The 18,986-nt window shown below is 36.9% G+C and overlaps 1 protein-coding gene across 1 annotated transcript in view; it reads left to right on the plus strand.

Annotated features, from left to right (window-relative positions):
- Positions 1-18,986, plus strand: part of CCDC91 (coiled-coil domain containing 91) — a 143,006-nt gene that overhangs the window by 28,029 nt on the left and 95,991 nt on the right. The window contains exons 3-4 of the mRNA XM_062569556.1: positions 1,031-1,213; positions 2,999-3,125. Coding sequence (XP_062425540.1) covers positions 1,031-1,213; positions 2,999-3,125 — 310 coding nt within the window. The remainder of the gene's footprint in view (positions 1-1,030; positions 1,214-2,998; positions 3,126-18,986) is intronic.

The following is an 18,986-nucleotide window of genomic DNA, read 5'->3' on the forward strand; positions in this document are numbered from 1 at the left end:
TTTCTTTGAATCCAAAGCTACTCATTTAGTAATCAAAAAGATAATCCATTATTTGAGCATCTGCTGGGAATAAAAGGTGTTAAGGGAGTGGACTACATCAAATGAGTCAAATGTGTCTTGATAACTTGTTTCTTCTACCAAATCTCAAGTGCTTTCAGAAATGTTATTGCAAAAAAAGGCAGCCAAATTTATTTTACCAGTTTTTCCCTTCGAAGTTTTTTTTTTGAAGAAGCAGCAGCAGCAGCTTTGGCTTCTGTAAATTAAATCTCTCATAATTTATCTTTATGTTTTGCTGAAAGTATAGGCTTGATCATTTATGTCACATCTGTTTTGGATTATGTATTCAAGAATTCAAGAAACCTCAATTTCAGTTTTTGTACTTCTACAATTCACTGGAACGGCATTAGTTAAATATTGTAGATATGTTCCTATTACTTTTATTCTAGCTTCAGAATAGCTAAAATAGGTCTAGCTTCAGAATCAGATGTTATTTTAGCACAAGAATTTTGCATTCAGATTTTAGTTAGAATCCCTTTCAATTATTTTTCTTTCCAGGGTTTTGCAGCCTGTAATGGGTAAAAACATGAAGTGACCAAACCAGAGTTCAAGGTTATTTTCTTTTAAGTATAGCACTTCAACATGAGTTGTTCTGTTTCACTTCTGTCTCCTTTCACCTCTTTGAGTATTTTGACCTCAGGAAGCAGTGGAAACTGATGAATTTGTATCATTCTCCTTCTTAAATCCCTCTCCTAAAGTATTCTTGAAAAGCGGTAAAGGAGGTTGGAAGGATGCATGTTTTACATCAAGAATACTAGCTACAGTTCCTTTGTTAGAGACTGGTTTTGGCCATCACCATCTTACATGGAAGAACATGCATGGCCAGAGAATTGTGGTCACAAATAGATAATCTTAGTGTTTACAGCTTTTAAGTTTTGTAGTTTCATCTGGAAATAAAATTTAACTGTTTAGAGTGGGAATGTTACATTCTCTTTAACATTTTCTTTACTGTTTTGTTTCTCTTGTGAATTAGATTCCAGTAGATATTCCAATTGCCATTCTGAATCTAATTGAAGACAAGTCTTTAGTCACATCAGCCATTGCTTTGGGTGATGCTGAGATACAGACAACAAAAGAATCAAAGAATGACCTTCAACAAACTATTACAAGTTTAGAAATTAATCTTGGCACTGATGAAAAATTTATCATTAGAAAGGTATGACTACTTTTCTCTTAATAAAATGTTTGGTATTTACGCAGAATTTAAATATAGCAGGATTTGGCAGTTGTATTCATGTAAGATGTGCAATGCCTTTTGATAGAAATTAGCCAAATTTAATAGAAATCAGCTAAATTTACCCAAAATAGAAGTTTTTCATGTTAGGTGTCTGTTTCAGGATGAATTTTTGTAATGTGTCATAAAAAATAGTTTGGCCTACCCTTGAAAAAGCAGGGGAATGGGAGGGGGCTGAAGAGGGACAGATTTTATTTATCATACAGCTATGTAGTTAGAAGATGTAGTGGTTCCCCCACGTCTTGAAAATGAATATGTGGTTTCTGAAGTTGAAGGTGCCTTTGGCTGACTTTGTGAACATAACATATAGTACAGGCTTTTGGGGGAGGGTCTAGTAACTAAATTCTTCATATTTCTTTTGTAATGAATGTCGTAGAGTACCCTGCAGGACTTTGGCTGTAATTGTGTCTGAATTAGTCACTGAAGGCCCTGGAGAGTAAGAGAAAGAAAGAACTTTATTTCTTGTATTCTTAATGCTATTCCTTGATAGCTGTCAAGGCATGGTAGAGAAGGAAGAATTGGATTATTAGAAATGAAAATGAGGATAAAGATGATTTGTTAGAGCCAAGGACAGGAATCTGTAATGGATTGATTTTTGGCATGGGTGAGGAGTATAGAGGAAAGTGGTAAGGGAAGCTTGAGGACAATCTAAGAGGAGATTGAGAACAAGGCTCTGAATGAAGAACTATTGCAAAATCTGTACCTGTCTTTACAGATTAGTCTAAGAATTTGAGTCTCAAGAACTGTTCTGCTCTTTCTTCAAAGAGCAGAATTGAATTAAGCAGACCTGCTCCTTCTGTCCTTCTCATGACCCTCTCAGTTTTGCCTTTGTTTGAATAGCTGTTCAGTGAACCAGCAGGTCATCTCTTTCTAAATTCTCTGCATGGCTGCAAAAATAATTGCCAGTGGCTTATGTGTAGTAGGAATGAGTTTGGTAGTGGCAACAGCCATTTAAAATATAACAAAATGTCTTTAGCTCTTTAGATAGCAAATAATTTTGGATTTCTTTTTTGGACAGTAGTGTTACTCTCCTTCCTCTCTCTTGATTCATGTTGGGAATGCTAGGCTGGCTCTTTGCAAGGAGCTAAAGGATCATATAGTATCTCAAAGTTGTAGTCATTTTGGTGGTGCAGATGGAAATCATTAGGACTGTATGAACTGAGAATTCTGCTTTTTTAGTGGATTGTTTTTTAAAGAATATTTAATATGTTCTTAAAATGACAAAACAAGCCATTAAAAATATGGAAATGTTTTATTTAAAATAGCTTATACTTCTCAAACATATCTGAATTTAAAGACTACAGTCAGGCTTTTCTGGCAAGACCCTTCATCTCTGCTGAAGATAATAATGGAGAGAGAGTGCAATGCAGATGTTTCAGCTCCATTGTATATTTGTATTGTGATGACTTCTGTGGATCCAGGGTACAGAGGTTCTTTTTTTTGAGAAATAGGATGAATTTACTGTATATAGTTGTCAAACATGATACCTTTTTTGCTTGTTTCTTTGTTTTGGAAAAGTACTTTAGTGTTGAATATTAGAGAAACCTAAAAAATACCAGAGAAATTCAGTGTTGAGATACACTGTATATTGAGATAGGAGATGTCTTAGTCTTCAGAAATGAAACTAGATGGAATAGTTATCTGAATTTGTGTTTTCACAATTCACAAGGGTTTAACTTCCTGTATTTTATTTTGTAATTCTTACAGAAATTAGAATATTTACTAGAGAAATACAATATTCCAGAAATGGATTTCTTGAATGAAAAACAAGAAAAAGTCATTTCACATCAAGATGATTACAAGATGCTTCAGGAAATATTGTGTCTTTCTCATGGTTATTTTTTTTATATATATATATATGTGTATATATATATATATATATATATATATGTATATATATGTAATGATAATTTAGGGGCTTGATCATGAGACACAAAGATGGTTAATATAAATATATTTATTAACATTTAGGTAAATAAGGAGCAATGTTGCCAATGCAGGAGAGTTCCCCATAGCTCCTACAGCGGCCAGTGAGAGAGATGGCAGAGCAGCCGCCACTGTGGCTTCGATATGAGGAACACTCATCATCTCTCACTTTTACATTTTATAGAGGACTTAATCAATATTACGAACATCAAACATTATTTTCACATAGATTTATGGGGTACATGTGTGTTACTTTGTATCTTAGGAAAAAGATGTATAAACAAGGTAAGCACATCCATGAGCAGATATCTACAGTTGCTTATTAGTAACATCAGCCTTGAACAATGTTCTCAAGTCCTGGACAATAAGCCAATGTCTCGCCTGGCTCCTTGCCATTGTTCCACGTTAGCCCTTAACACTCCACCCCTGTGAGACATTGGGTTATTGGTTGAACTTACACACCAGACAAGGCAATATACATAGTACCGAAAGTAATAGATACAATGTTATGATAGCCCACAGTGCTATGAGACCACCCTGGATAAGGTGTCCAAGCCATCCAGTCAAAGAGCCGAACCACTCAGCCAGCAATGTATCAGCATGATGTTGTTGGATATGCCGGACAAGCTGTTTGATGTGAGCAACATCATCCTTAATAGATGAAGATTCATCAGTTATATTAAAACACTACATTCCTGCAAAGTCGTGGCATCCATCGTTATGGCGCAGAAGCAAATAGTCGATTACCAATCTATGCTGCAATACTCCTTGATATAGCTCTTCCATCTCCTTGTTAAGGGAGGCGATACCCTTGGATGTCCAATTTAGACCCTGCGCCAGTGTGCAAGCTACACGTTCCAGCTGTTGATAGTTATGGGTTACCAACCCCGAGATCCCTACTAGGCTTAGTAGCAATCCTAGAGCTTCTCCATATGAAAAAAGGCTTACATGGGGGTTACATGTGTTGTCCAGAATGTGTCTTGGAAGTCTGGTTTTATTTAACATACAAGGCAAGGTACTTAATGTTATTCTTCCAGGGTAACTCTTCCCCTCTTACAGGGACCTCCTGTAGCATTAGCAAGTACATACGCATCAGAGGCAGTCCCACATAAAAAGAACCATTCTAAAGGCAAGATTAGGTGCATGGAAGCATAAGTCATATTCATGGTGCTGTTACATTGCAATTGCATATTAGTCATATTTCGACACAGAGCTGTAGCATTTACAAAAGTGAAACAAGCATCTGCCTTGGATACATTAGCTACATGGAAAGTGTATGTTCAGGGGGTTAAGATGAGTGATACAGTTCCCATATCATACAAATTCAAAGGAGTAACTGCAATGTCGAATGCTTTAGGAATGTATAATTCTGCATCATGGTTATCAATGTGGGTACCCCTACATAACATGGAGTATATTGTCTAACGACTTCCCTCCAGCTAAACAAAATGCTGATAGATTGGCAGAATGTTGGGCTAGCCAAATCCAGGTATTTATACCTGGTGCAGCGTGGTCTGTCAAGTCCAATGCAGAGTGCAGTCACAGTAGAGTTGATAACCATATCCACTTCATTATAAACATTGGTGAGTCACCCCAGAAAGGGGAATATAAGAGGGAAAAACCTCATCCTCCAGTAGGATTAAAGCTGTTGATCCTGGTCTGGATGCCAGTATAACTCCAGCAAATTGAGATTTGTGCAGGCAGATGATCCACACACTTGCTAGAGCTTGAGTGGTGGTCAAAGTGATAATTACTGGAGATGGAGCTCATGGCCATAGGATCCCTGAGACCAGCAGAGTCCCTCTTGCCACTGAGTGTTCAGTAGTAACCTGAAAGGAAAGCTCTTGAAAAACCGTCATGAGGAGAGGTGCTGTCATAGCAGATATTAGTGGGATAAAAGCATGTCCAGAGGACATGTTACATTGGGACAATCTGTTGTGCTTTTATGTCCATGGGCGTGTAATATTCCAGTTCTCCCAGGGCTTTTATCATTGGAGTTAGCCCTGCTTCCAGAACTCAAACACAAGCAGTAGATAATGGATCATCTTTGCAGACCATTCTTGGAAACGGGGTGTGGTGTCCTACCTGTCTGTTATTTAACAAAAATACTGCTTTATGTAATTGAGGATACCACCCATGTAACATATGAGTTGGAGTTAATTTGTGTAGCTGCTCCTTAAGGAGACTGTTAGCTTGCTCCACCAACTCATTCACTTGAGGATAGTAACTAATGTATATTGTCCATCTAATACCTAGACCTTTTGCCCATTCTTGCACAGAATGTCCCACAAAATGTGAGCCTTGATCACTTTGGATTTCTAAGGGAATACCATAAGTGTAAATAATCTTTTCCAGACCTTTGATGGTAGTCTGTTGATAGGCCATTTTACTCGGAAGGGCATAACATAGGCCATTAAAAGGTCTCTACCCCTGTTAGAAGCTATTTGTATCCCTGACTGGCAGGTAAAGGTCCAACATAATCTACCTGGCAAATTACAAAAGGCTGCTTTCCCTTCAAAATGTTTCCTAATGGCTCTCTAAATCGTATATTGGCCAATTGTGTACATGTGATACAATTATTTCGAGCAGTCTGGTACCAAATTGGAGACAATGTATTATGGCCTCGAGCCTGATCTCATGCTTGAGCAGTGGTGGGTTCCTGATGTCCTGAGGCTAAGTGGGCATGGACAGCCTGGGTCAATTCAGTTGGGGTTACCAGCAGCATTAATGTATTCGCATTTTCGAGTGAAACATTTCTGGTGTGCATTGACATGTCGAATTTGAAAGGTGGTTTGCTTTACTTGGGCCCCAAATAGTACTCCAAATATCATGCCCCCCTGATTTTTTATCATGTATGTTCCAGTCAGCTGCTGCAAGCTGGGAGCCATGTAACCGTTCCATGGGAAATCACCCAAGTATCGGTATATATGAAAGGAGCCAGCCCCTCCAAAATAGCCAATTCGGCTGCTTTTAACTTGAACCACTGACTTGAATATGCAGTTCCTGCTGCAAATTTTATCTCTTTTTGAGAAGGATTATATGCCACGGCTCGCCCCCCACACCAGGAATATATAGCACTCTCATCAGTGAACCAGGCCATTTTTTGTTGTTCAGGTGGCAACTCAGTTCAGGAGGCGCTTCAGTAACGGGAGAAGGATTTGTTGGTTCCGATACAGTGGGAACAGTAGTAAGTTCTGCTAAGCTGGGCATGTATTCAAATTGTAGAGTTCCTAAAATTGTAGCATGGGGAGTACTAACATCTTTTCGACCTGGTTGCCGTTGAGACTGGAGATAATGTTTCCATTTCTGTTGCGTAGCAGCTTGTGCCGCTCCAGCAAGAGCTTGCACATCTTCACTAGGAATCCAAGATTGTATGGGTATGGGGCTGTGGACAGTCACCCACATCTCTGCCAGTGATACACTTGCTATCTTGCAAGGCCCAAACTACTGCCAACAACTGTTTTTCTAGTGGTGTGTATCTGGCTATTGTTTCAATTAACGACTTAGACCAAAACCCAATAGGTTCTCTTCAGTTCTATGCACATTGCTGTCATGATCCCCAAGAGACTGTGTCACCTGTTATGATGACTTCTGATTTGAAAGGCTTGCCAAGATGGGGAATGAATAACTGAGCATGTTGTTCAATAGCATCTTTGCCTAGGTCAAAAGCCTGCTGATGCTCTTTCATCCACTGCCATTCAGTACACTTTTTTGTAAGCCATTGCAAAGGATGCATCAAATATGCTAGGTGGGGGATAAAAGCATGCCAAAATCCCAGTAGACCTAGAAAGGTCCGTCAGTACAGGGTACTGACCTATTGAATTTTGGGCTTTCTCTGGAGTAACTTTCATATGTCCGTGCCATAAAATTCCCAGAAATATCACATTGGTTTCTGGTCCTTGTATCTTTTTTGGGTTTATTGCCCACCCCCTTTGTTTCAGCTCACCAGTTAGTCTCTCTAACTGGTGCTGCACTGTGCCCTGATCTGGTCGCATAATCGAAAGTTCATCAGTGTAATGATGTAAAGTGCAATCCTCTGCCAACTCAGGTAAATCGGCAGCTACCATTTGGTCAGACTATACTTACATCTAGGGGAAGAATCTGGAAGGTATACGTTTATTGTTCCAGGTAAAGGCAAATTGACCCTGGGCGGGTTCAGAAATGGCAATTTAGAAAAAAGCATTAGCTAAGTCTATCACAGCCTTCTGTGGCTGCAATCGATTGCCTATCTGCTCCATCAAGGTAACCATATCCAGGACCGCTGCTGCCAGTGGAGGGGTTACCTTGTTCAATTCCCGATAATCTGCAGTCTCCATGATTTGTGCACAGGCCAGATAGGGCTGTTAAAAGCAGAAAAGGCAAGGCCAAATATTCCTGCCTGAAGAGGGGCGTCCACAGTTTCTTTTATCTCTTTTTCTACTCCTGGAATATGATACTGCTTTATTTGGACTATTTTGCAAGGTTGTGGCAACTCGACAAGATCCCATTTGGGAAATCCTCATATCATGGTGATAGCTACAGCTTGGGGAAGAAACATACTTCATCCAGAGGAGAACACTCCCTGCATCCTATCAACAGTACTCCCTAGAAGGATGTCTATCCCTAATATATACGCATGAATAGAGGCCAGCAGTACTGCAGTAGAAAATGTTGGTGATTTAGCTATTATCAAAGTTATGGTGGCTTGCACAGCTGGGACTTCCATGCCTCCTATCCCACAAATCTTATTAGATATGGAGGTATTAGTAATAAAACTATGTAAGACTGTGACTTCTGCACCTGTACCACTAAAGCCAAGACAGATTTTTTCCCCACCAGAGCACTAGCGTATTTTTAGAGGGACATATGGGTGCCGATTCCCCAGATGGTATGCCAATACTGATGCTCTGACATCGAGGGATCCACCTGACCATCATTGTTGCTTGGCAGGAAATTTCCACCCCGCAGCTGCAGGCATGGACAGAGCAGAGGGCTGCATTGAAGATACGGGAGGTGTGCCCTTGCCACCATTAAATAGCTCTGCTGTAGGCAAGCCATTTATTGTATCCGGTCTACCCCAGCTTTTAGCAAGTCTATCCACATTTCTTTCCTAGTTACTTTTAATTTTGTAGTAACTTCCTCCCCCCCAAACTTCTTTTCACTGGGCTTTTGGACAGCTCGAATGCTCCTCCCAGGACCATTTCCCACTCTATCATAATCCCTCATAGAGTTAGCTAACTCCCCTACCGTCCCTCTGGCTGATATAACAGTATTTATTAACAATCCCTTAACTGTCCCTGCAGCTTCTTTTGTAAACTGCAGTTTCATTGGCCTAGCGACCTGAATAGTGTCTGGTCCTTCAGCAACTGGGAACTGTAAGGCTACCCCCATTTACCATAAGGCATCTATTCCTTCTACAGTTCTCCATGGGTCTAAGGTAGTTATTAGCTCTCCTGGTGCAGGATGTACTCCTACCATTGCCCTGCATATCCATTGATACAAAGAAGGAGGGAGGTACTGGCTGACCATTACTGTCGCGGGGATTAATTACACGTTTCAGGTAATCCTGTACTTCAGGGTCAGTAGTTAAGGGCTCATTAAATCCAACTCTTCTCTCAATAACTGCAAAGATACTGAATCCACATCCCATACGCATACTATCCATTTAAGCAAAGGTTCTCCTGTTTTTTTGTTGGAACGTACTTAGAAACTCTCTCAACTCTTTAGGAGTGTAAGTCCATGTTTGTTCTACCATATTCCCATCCACTTGCCATTCCCACCTCATTTGAATCAAGGGACTCATCTGAGCAAGGGGCTGCTCCTCGGCTGGACTATATTCTATTTCCGAGTCCGAGGAACAGCTCCTTATTTTTCCATCCCATTCCTCAGGATCCCATGAGGGTTACGAAACAATTGCTCTGCCTCGGGGCATGGCTGTGGGCAGTCGCACATATTTACTATGCTTCTTATTAGCTAATGTCAAAGCCAACTGCTCCATTTTGTGGGCTAGATTTTGACTTTTTTCGGCTTGTATAGTAATAACCTCCTGAGCAATTGTCTTAGCATCCTGCAAATCTCCAGTCTCCCACTTCAGATCCTGCCTTTCATTTTCCAAACATCACAGCTGTTGCTGTATCCTCATCACTTCAGTATCAAATGCCTGAAGTGCCATCAGAAAAAGCCATGCAATTCACCCTGCTAATGCTCAGACGGGCTCAGGGATGGTGGTAGGGAGCACTCCGTCAGGGCTTCCTTAAACGCCTGTGGCGTTACCAATTCTGGCCAGTCTTCTGGGTAGCCTAAGGTCGCCATTACCTCTGCTACCAGGCCCAGCACTCGGTAGGGGCCATCCTGGTAGCCTAATCTGAGCCAATTTCTCATCGCACCCAGAATCCCCTTCATGGGTTTTCCCTTTTTTCTCCTTTTTCCCTTCAGCCTTCTGTGTTCCCACGATCCTGTCCATGACTTCAATTGTAAGGATAATTAGGGCACTCGATTGCAAGAGACAAAAGGCTAGTTAATATAAATATATTTATTAACAATTAGGTAAAAAAAAAAAAAGAGCAATGTTACCAATGCAAGAAGGTTCTCTGTAGCTGCTGCGGCGGCTGGTGAAAGAGATGATAGGGCAGCCCTGAGCATGACTCCGATGTGAGGAATACTCATCATCTCTCACTTTTACATTTTATAGACAGATTAATCAATATTATGATTATCGAATGTTCTTTTCACATGGATTTATGGGGTACATGTGTGTTACATCTTTTTCCTAAGATACAAACAAGGTAAGCACATCCGTGAGCAGATATCTGTGAGCAGCTTTTATTAGCTGACTTAACTACCAGTGGAATAGTTTGAGTGTTGCATTTTAAAAATCTGGAAAGTGTGACTAGATAGATGCTAGGTATCTCTCGTCTCGTCTCGTCTCGTCTCGTCTCCTCTTTTACCCTGTTCTGTCCTGTCCTGTCCTGTCCTGTAGCAGAAGCATACAGGTAGTGGAAATGTTACTGAGGTTTGCAAATATCTGACAATATTGTATATTTTGAGGAAGTTAAATTCAACAGTTTTCAAGAGTGTCAGATGAAAGGGTCGTAATCTTTAATTTACTGTGTAGAGTCAGGTACTTGTTGTCTTCTGGATATAATCAGAATCAAATCAGAGAAGAGAAGTGAGTTGTGCTTCTAAGAGCTAACAGTTAAAATTATTTCCATGAAACTTGAATATTGGACTTCCTCTGTTATTAGAGCTTTTAATGCCTATTTCTTTTGTCTTTTTCCTTTGGCTTCTAAAGCACTAAGGTCAACACCTGTGGCCACACACTGGATAAATTTAGCAGCTATGGAGTACAGATACCCAGTTCTTTTTCCAGCAGAAACAGCTGGCTATTTGTACTATTGACTTGAGAAGCTTAAAAGCAGACTGTACTGGTGACTCTGGATTAGCTTTGGGAACTCTTAGGCTAAGACTTCTAACGGAGCTGACTGTGGCTTCCTAAGCACTAGGTTTGCATTGACTTAATTCCTGTTATAAGAAAGTTCTTTACTCTAATGTTCGAATCTGATATTGAAAACAAATGCCTCATGAGATGGATTTAATGGGTTATTTATATGAACAGGTATTATCTCATGCACCTTTATGTTTGCTAATTAATGGGCTTCTGGCATTTGTGGTGTTCTCAAAAGCTGATTTGGAGGTAGCGGAGCCAAACTGCCAGTCATGTCTTCAAATAAGGTAATGTTTAGGTAAACAGACTTTTTTATGAAGGTATTGTGCTCCGTTTCACTTTGTCAGCTAAGCCAATTACTCTTTTTGGATTTTAAAAGCTCTATGACTTTTCAAGAACTGGAAGGAGTTCTGGCTGTTTTGAATTGATGATTACATAGACCATTTTACATTGTTAGTCTCAGCTTTTAAGTACTTCCTGCTGATCCGTCTCTTTTCCAAGTCCTCTTTCAATAGCTCAGTTCCATACAAATAGTTGCACAACAGAGGCAGAAGTTGAGGGTATAGATAAGCTGTTGTAAACCTTAGCGCTGTTGGAACATGTCTTAGGATTTCTCCTAGCCACATATTTCTGAATGCTGCCTTGTAAATAAAATAGTTTTCTGTGAGATTAGCAAACTGATAGAAAGCTTCATAGGTCAGTCACCTTGTCAGTCACATGTTTCTAAGACTTTCTGCATTTTTGCAGATTTTTTTTTGATATCTGTGTTTCGTAGTGAAGAATGGGAAGTATCAAAATGTAGATAAAATAAAAAATCCTTAGAATTTTAAAATAGATGACAAAACTGGCAGATGACAGAGCCAGCTTTTTGCTTATTAGAAACAAATTTTGTTACTTCATTCTCTGAAACTTTTTTTTCCTCTATGGATAATGAAAGCTAGAAACTCCTTATTTCATTGCTGTTATCTAATCAGTTCTTTTTCAATTGCAAATATTAATATGTATAAAGTTATCTAATTGTAGTCACAGTCCAGAATGTTCCTGCAGCTATCTGTATGAAGCAAAAGAAATTGAATTGTTTGTATAAGAAGATACAAGTAGCTAATTTTGTTCCAGTTTTAATTATTGCAAGTGTGTTTTTTTCAAATCTGGAAAATGCATATGGAAGCAAAGCTTATGTTTTCCTGTTCAATAAAGAGTACAGATTGGAAGAGTACACAACAGATTCCTTGTTCAAGTGGCAGGTGAGAAAAGCAGAAAGGTGTAAATGAGACTTACTCTCATGACAACACATTTAATCTTTAATAATAGCATTACTTCTTTTGAATCAAAGAATCTCCCAATTTTTGTCGCTCATATTCCTTTTTCATATTTCCTTTCACTTGCCTTTTTCTGAGCACATTATCTGTTTTCCAGATTTATGAGGTAGCACTCTGCCTTTGTAATAATCCACTTTTATTTTCTCTAGTTAATAATATTCCATCGTATACCTAAGGCTGTATACCTATACCCATTCATTATGCACAGTTTCCTACTGTTCACTGGCAAAGAAAGTAATTGCTCTTCTTTTCCTATTCTTTTCTTCCTCAAGCGAGGATGACAACTCTGCTATCTCAAGAGTGTTTTTTGCCACAAAAATGTCTCAGTTAAATATATTTTCAAATTTTTTGAGTATATCGATACAAACATTTTCAAAGACAAAATAAAGGCATTGCTCCCATACAAATGTTTTCCTTGAAATGGGTTGGTTCTCTGAAGTGAACTGTGTTTTCAGCTAATCACACAGGATTCCAACTATCTTCATCATGGGTCTGAGGAAAAAAAGTGGTATTTAGTTTGGTAATACTACATATGGAAGAACTGAAAGGGAGTGGTAATCAGTAGTTCTAATCACTGGAACCAGAATTCAGAGTTTTTAATGTTAGCATAAAACTAACATATGGCAATGCAGTGTTGACACAGTTATTCTTCTGTAAAAAATAAGATGTTCTGTGTTTCATCTAAATAAAATTAGCATAAGAAAAAGATTGAGCAGAGCATGTGGTATTTTCACATTCTTAATATTGTTTCTGTCTGTTATTACAATGACCAGAGAAGTAAAGGGACAGCAGCAGGTTCATAAATGAAATAAACAAATTGCTAGAGTCATTTGGATGTTTAACACAATGGTCTCTTTGAGATCTTGTCCTCATGCAAGCTGGTAAAATTAGAGTTATGATTCCCACGTTCCCACTTTTGTATTTGTAATATTTTAAGAGGCAGAATAGCATACTGTAACTTTTACTTCTTTGCATACAAAATATAGCTGAATTAAAAATGCTGTGGGAAGTGTAACTGACAATTTTTATGACTTGTGTGCATTGCTGCAACCATAAAATTGCATGAACAGAGCTTTAGCCTTGTAATTCCTTCCATATTTAGAGTGGAAGAAAGCAGATATAAATATATATATATATATTTTTTTTTCAGTTAAACAGATTTAGGTATATTCACCTTAACTTTTTAAAAAAAATAGTGCCTGGGTTCTAGCACCCTGCTTAGGAGCTTAATTTTTACAATAGCTTGTTTATCTGATAAAACTTCTCATGTTTGGTGTATAAGCAAACAACAATATTTGACGATTCACTAACTGCTGTTCTCCCTTGCTGTTTCTTTGGTTTACCATGTAGTCATATTTGAAGTTGTACTGTGTTGCTATTGGAAAATTCTAATTCCCATTTTACACAATTTTGCTGTCATCAACCCTTTCTAGAAATTAAGCTGGTTCTTTTTTCCACAAAACTGTATAGTTGATGTAGTGCAATCTTTTCTTTTGAAATAGACTTGCTTTTTATTTTGGCAGCTGATATCTGTTCTTCTGAATACTAGAATAAAGTGCTGAACAAAATTTTTTTTTTTTTTTTTTTTTTTTTTGAAATCCTTTGTTTCTGTTCCCCTCTTGTTTAGGGATTTTTTTTTTAAATGACTTTGTGCTTATTTTATTTAACAATATTCCAATAGTTGCAAAAAGTCATGATTAAAAATGAACTAGTTTTGTACAATGATTTCATTTGGGAAAGGAAGCTTATGCTGAAGGAAGCCTTTATACATCGGTACATAATGATGCAAAGAAATTTCTGAGAAGTGCTAGTAGGTCATGTTGTGACACCTAACTGGGATTAAACTGCATGGTAGTTTAAGTACAATCATTGCTGTTAGTGATGACATTCATCTGTTTATTTCCGTGGCTATTGATGGGTTTTTTCACTGTTTACCTGTTAAAAGTATCATTTAAATTATGGAGCTTCAAATTATGAAGAAGAGAATTTTATTAAGTGTATTTAAGTAAAGGTAGGAAAGGGTAAATTTAAGATTTTGGGATACAGTTTCATCCCTCATAATTTTGAATTTTTTGACTATTTTTAATCTGATTACTGTTACCTGTTTTTTTTTCTTTATGTATTACATACATATGTCACATGCATTCATATAAAATGTGTACTTGATTGTTTCTCTTGGTTTTGGAGATGATGCTTCAAAACCTTAAAACATTCTTAGCATGGAATATAAGAATGAGAATTTTCTGTAATATTAGATTGATCATATAATTTTGCCTTTAAGTAGAATTGTACAAACACTGATTTTGATATACTCATAATTTTGATGAGTGCTTCATATGTATCTCAAAAATTGCACCTGATACACATAAATTTGCTTGTACTCAGAGGAACCATTCTTGTCATCTGCCAATGACTCATCTGAATATGAGACTTAGCATGCTAATTTTCTTTTTGAAGAAAATTTTATTTTTTACAATTATATGCCGTCTTTGATTGTCTGATTTTAAACAAGAAATTGTGCTTATACAACTTTAATTTTTAAAATGAGTAAGTATAAAAATCATTCCAATCTGACCGCTTTCTGACTGTCCTTACCTGATCCATGCCAGTGTATCTTAGAGCTGTTTGAATGAATTGGCTAGTTTAAGTTCAAGGTGTCACAAGTCCATCAGAGCAACTGCACATCTCTGTGCAGTATGTATGTTCAAGATGATTCTTTTTTTCCCCTGTTTTTAACATGGAAAGTCTTAATTGAGATCCTTTAGAAATGTCCAAAATATATTTAATCTGACAAATTGGAGTTGTGACCCATCAGCATCACATCAGCTTTTTTCATTGAACCTATCTTTCGTAGAAACAAAACGAGTTAGAACTGTGCAAAATTAAGAAGACTCACACAGAGTAGAACTTGCATGGTTGAACTGTTACGAGAATGCTCATAAGTATATTAGCATGCAATATTTGGCATGCAATTTCTCAAAAATGTGAGGAACAGTACCAATAGAAAGCAACTCCATATCTCTGGATCCACTTGATTCCTGTCTGCATTCAATTTCAGGCATCTGACACAGCTAATGTAGTGGTAGTGAGTACTTATTGTTAACTATTGAAATATTAGATCTCAGTCAGTATTAGTCAAGATTAGTCAATACTTTTAGTATTTTTTTCATGTTTATGTATTTGGGAGAAATGAGGTGAATAACAAATATTAGGATGATACTTTGGCAATCTCCCTTCTCCTAAATCATTTCATTTTGATCATAGTTTGTTCATAAATTCTGGTCATAGTATACTTGGTGAATACCTTACGCCATTGGTGGATATTTTATTGTCTAATTAGAGTATTGGTTAATTGGCACTTTCATTTACTTCAAGCTGTATTTAATTAGTAGTACAAACTTGGTGTTGGAACAGATTGATCAGATGAAATATTGTATCATTTGTCAAGTGTTAAACAATCTTATTTGTGTAAATGTATTCCAATCTAACAAATTCTTACATTGTAGTTTGATTTAGTTAAGAAAAACTAGGGTGAATTGCATGTGAAAGTTAAATTTTCAGATACTGTATCTCAACTATGAAAATTCCTAATTAATTAAGGCCTTTAAAATTTAGTTTATTTTTACTTGAGTAGTGCAGTTGCTGAAACTTCTAATAACTTTTTAAAATTTTTAGCATCTTAATTTCAATAAACAATCAGAGATGTGAATACACACTGCCAAAGGATAATAGATCATTTCTGCAAAGTTCCTGATACTGGGAAAGCAGTTACACCATTAAAGCATTAGTTATCACGATGGAACATAAATATAGCAACTTGATGTTATGGAGGTTTTACAACTAGCAACTGACTCAGAGAAACTTAAAAGGACAAAATAAGGTTTGGGAGTTGAAGGAGATAAGGTAAGGTAAAAGTCAACCTTGATCATATTCCAACATGACTAGATTGCTGATCTACATTTATTTTTTCTATGTAAATAAAATTATATCATCGAAGTAGTTCTTATGCTGAAAATTTTTGATTCTGCTTTTATCTAACTATGTAGACACTAATTACTTTAGTTCATTATAAATGTTAAAAAAATTGCTATTGAGACTTCTATAATTTTTCACCATTAAAGGCTTACAAGGTCCAGAACAGAGTGCGGCATTTAATCATGTACTTAATCATGTATTTAAAATCTCGAGAATTTTAAGTTTTTTTTTTTTTTTTAAATTTCTTGGGTAAAGTTTCATCTACATCCTGAGTTCTTTTAAAAGAAAACTACACTAATCAAAGCTAGAACATTTACTCTTAAACCTGAAGGATACTGAAATAAATTCACTGCTGTTTAAAACAAGCTTTCCTTGTCCTATGCAATTCCTTAAAAATAAAGGTATTATTTAAAGCTATTGCTAAACAGGCAGTATTCTGATTTTGGATTTAAATCACTGATTTAAGCATCTTCAAATGAATAATTATTTAGGATGGTCAGCATAGGATGATAAACAATTATTGCCGGAAATAAATATTTTAATGAAATCTTACTTATAAATATGCAAATGCAAATCTGATTAATGCTTAAAAATAATCTAAGATACTGTAATAAAAGACTGTGAGAGCAGTCTTTCGGAATTTCTTCATATATTGTAAGTTTGTGTGTCAAATTGTGTTTAAGTGCAATATTACCGTCTGCAGTTAATGTTCTAGTTCATTTTTATATAGTGGGAACAATCAGTTTCCCGTGCTTGGTTTTCTGAAGGCTGATGGTATAAACTAAATTTGAAAATATGTTTATAGACAGAAATGATTTTGTCATTGCCAAACAAATTTCTATTCATCTGCTAGATATAGAAATTGAAATAAGGCTAGATAACTCAAAAAAGCATAAAAGGGAAAAAACATGGTGTGTTTGAACTCATATGCAAGAAGGAATGATAAATCTTCCCAGAGAGCATTGCATTCAACTACTATAACTGGAAAAGTAATATTTTTGGTCAAAGAGCCACCTTGTTAGCGCTGAAGAAAAACAAATGTCCATTTTCCATTTCATTTACTAAATCATGATTTCAGGTAGTGTTTGATATTAATTGTTGCTTGTTTCTGTGGCATTGCTTTGCAAAGTGTTTGACATACTTGTTTCCACTGAGGAAAATTTTATCTCAAACTGATACCATGTTTTCTTATGCTTATGTTGCAATTCCAAGTTTTGTTTAAATTGTGGTCCTGGTTTTAGTAGTAAGCAGAGTTAAATGTTTTAGGTTGAAAACTCAAGAAATTCTGTAACAGATTATGTTGAAATTAACTGCCTGTAGGGGATACCTTGCTGTCCTTCATGCCTTCTCATGTCTTTCAGTATTTGTTGAGTGATTTTGGATATTACTATTGCTTCCATTGGATTTGTTTCATTCAGGAACAATGAGCAACTCATTAAATGTAATGTAAATGGAGACAACTGCAATTTTGGTCACAAAATGAAAACAATGTCTAGGTTTCATATGGAGTATGATGGTGTGTGCGCCATCTGAGATTACCTGAACAGAATCCTCTGATGGCCAGCCATAAAGCAGTTGCATGCAGCTGGAATGGTAGAAAGTTGCTTCAGTGAATCGGATTTGGACCTGTTGCTTATAAACATTCATTTTAGTCATGAATCGCTTTACTGCATTCAGTGTTACTGTTTGTAAGATAGATAGAGATTTAAGAATAATACTGTCTTCGTTTACTAAAAATATATGAAGAATATGTGATGTGAATGGTGACTGTATTAACTGAGAAAAATTATTCAGGGATTTATGGGATTCTGCCAAAGGCACAATGAACATCTTAGGTGCAGGGGAAAAGAATATTATAGCTATCCTATAGCAAATGCTACAGGAGTAGTCTAATATTATCCTGTAGGTGAAAATACTATGCAAAAATTCTCATATGGGTAAGGGTCTAGTAGCATTTGCTCGTTTTTTACTTTAGTTACACATTTTCTTTCAAGAGCTGAGTGCTTCTTAAGTAATGATAGAGCGCCTTGAGATGATGCAATTCCTAGGACAGTATTTTGTAAACTTTCAACATATTGCCCTTCTGTTCCCTCAAATTAAATTATCTTAACCAGATTCTAATCACTGACGTAAGAGTGATTAAGAGGGCAGCTGATTAATCTTCCATTGCACAATGGAAACTTTGGGACTGACATCCTTTTTTTTTTTCTTTGAAGGAAAAAAAGATTAATTCAGTTTTTGAAATTTTATGTTTTTAATTTGTTGCACTTTTTCAGCTTTTTAATGTGGCCTCCAATTTTAAATACCTTTATATCTACTTCGTAAGTGCATGCATCCGGTTGAGGAAGGCTATATTTCAAAAGGATTTGTCTTACCTTTTTCAAAAGGGTTTTAGCCCAAGAGCCTTACTGTAAGCAATGTTTTTGCCAACCTGAAGAGGGGAGCTGCTCAGAACGAGAAGAATGTGTCTTATGATTTTTCTCATCCAGATTAGCCAGTTTGTGGGAGGTCTGATGTACTGTAAAATACTAAGAAGTTTCAACTGAAGTTAAAATACAGCTAAAGCTTTTAGTCAAAACTCAGTCCTAATGCTACAGCCTTTTAAAATCTATTTACAGTTTGATTTGTATTATACAACAAAGAAAGCATGAGCTTGTTACTGCATGCCTTCCAGCTGGCTTGGAAGGGAACTGAGGGACCCTGAGTGGGGTGGCGTATGTATGGTCTTAGTTTGTAGAGCTGGAGGAAGTAATATTTGTATCCAAATTAGAATCCCTCTGCCTCTCCCTCTTGCTTTTTCAGCAACAGGAGTATATTCTTGCTCTTCTTGTTTCACCCTACTCTTGATATTGTTGTGGAAAAAGTGATTTCTGGCTTTTCTTGATTTTTTTTTCTTTTTTTTTTTTTAAATTATACTGTTGCATATTGAGTAGATAAAAGAAGGGAGGTTTGGAGAGTTACTGTTGTCCAAAGAAAGAATTTCAAAGATGAGAACCATGGTTTTACCATTGCGGGAGGAAAGGAGAGAGTGAGAGGGGAAGGTTTATTTTAG

The sequence above is a fragment of the Rhea pennata genome, chromosome 1 (assembly GCF_028389875.1).
Source record: "Rhea pennata isolate bPtePen1 chromosome 1, bPtePen1.pri, whole genome shotgun sequence".
NCBI classification, from domain to species: domain Eukaryota; kingdom Metazoa; phylum Chordata; class Aves; order Rheiformes; family Rheidae; genus Rhea; species Rhea pennata.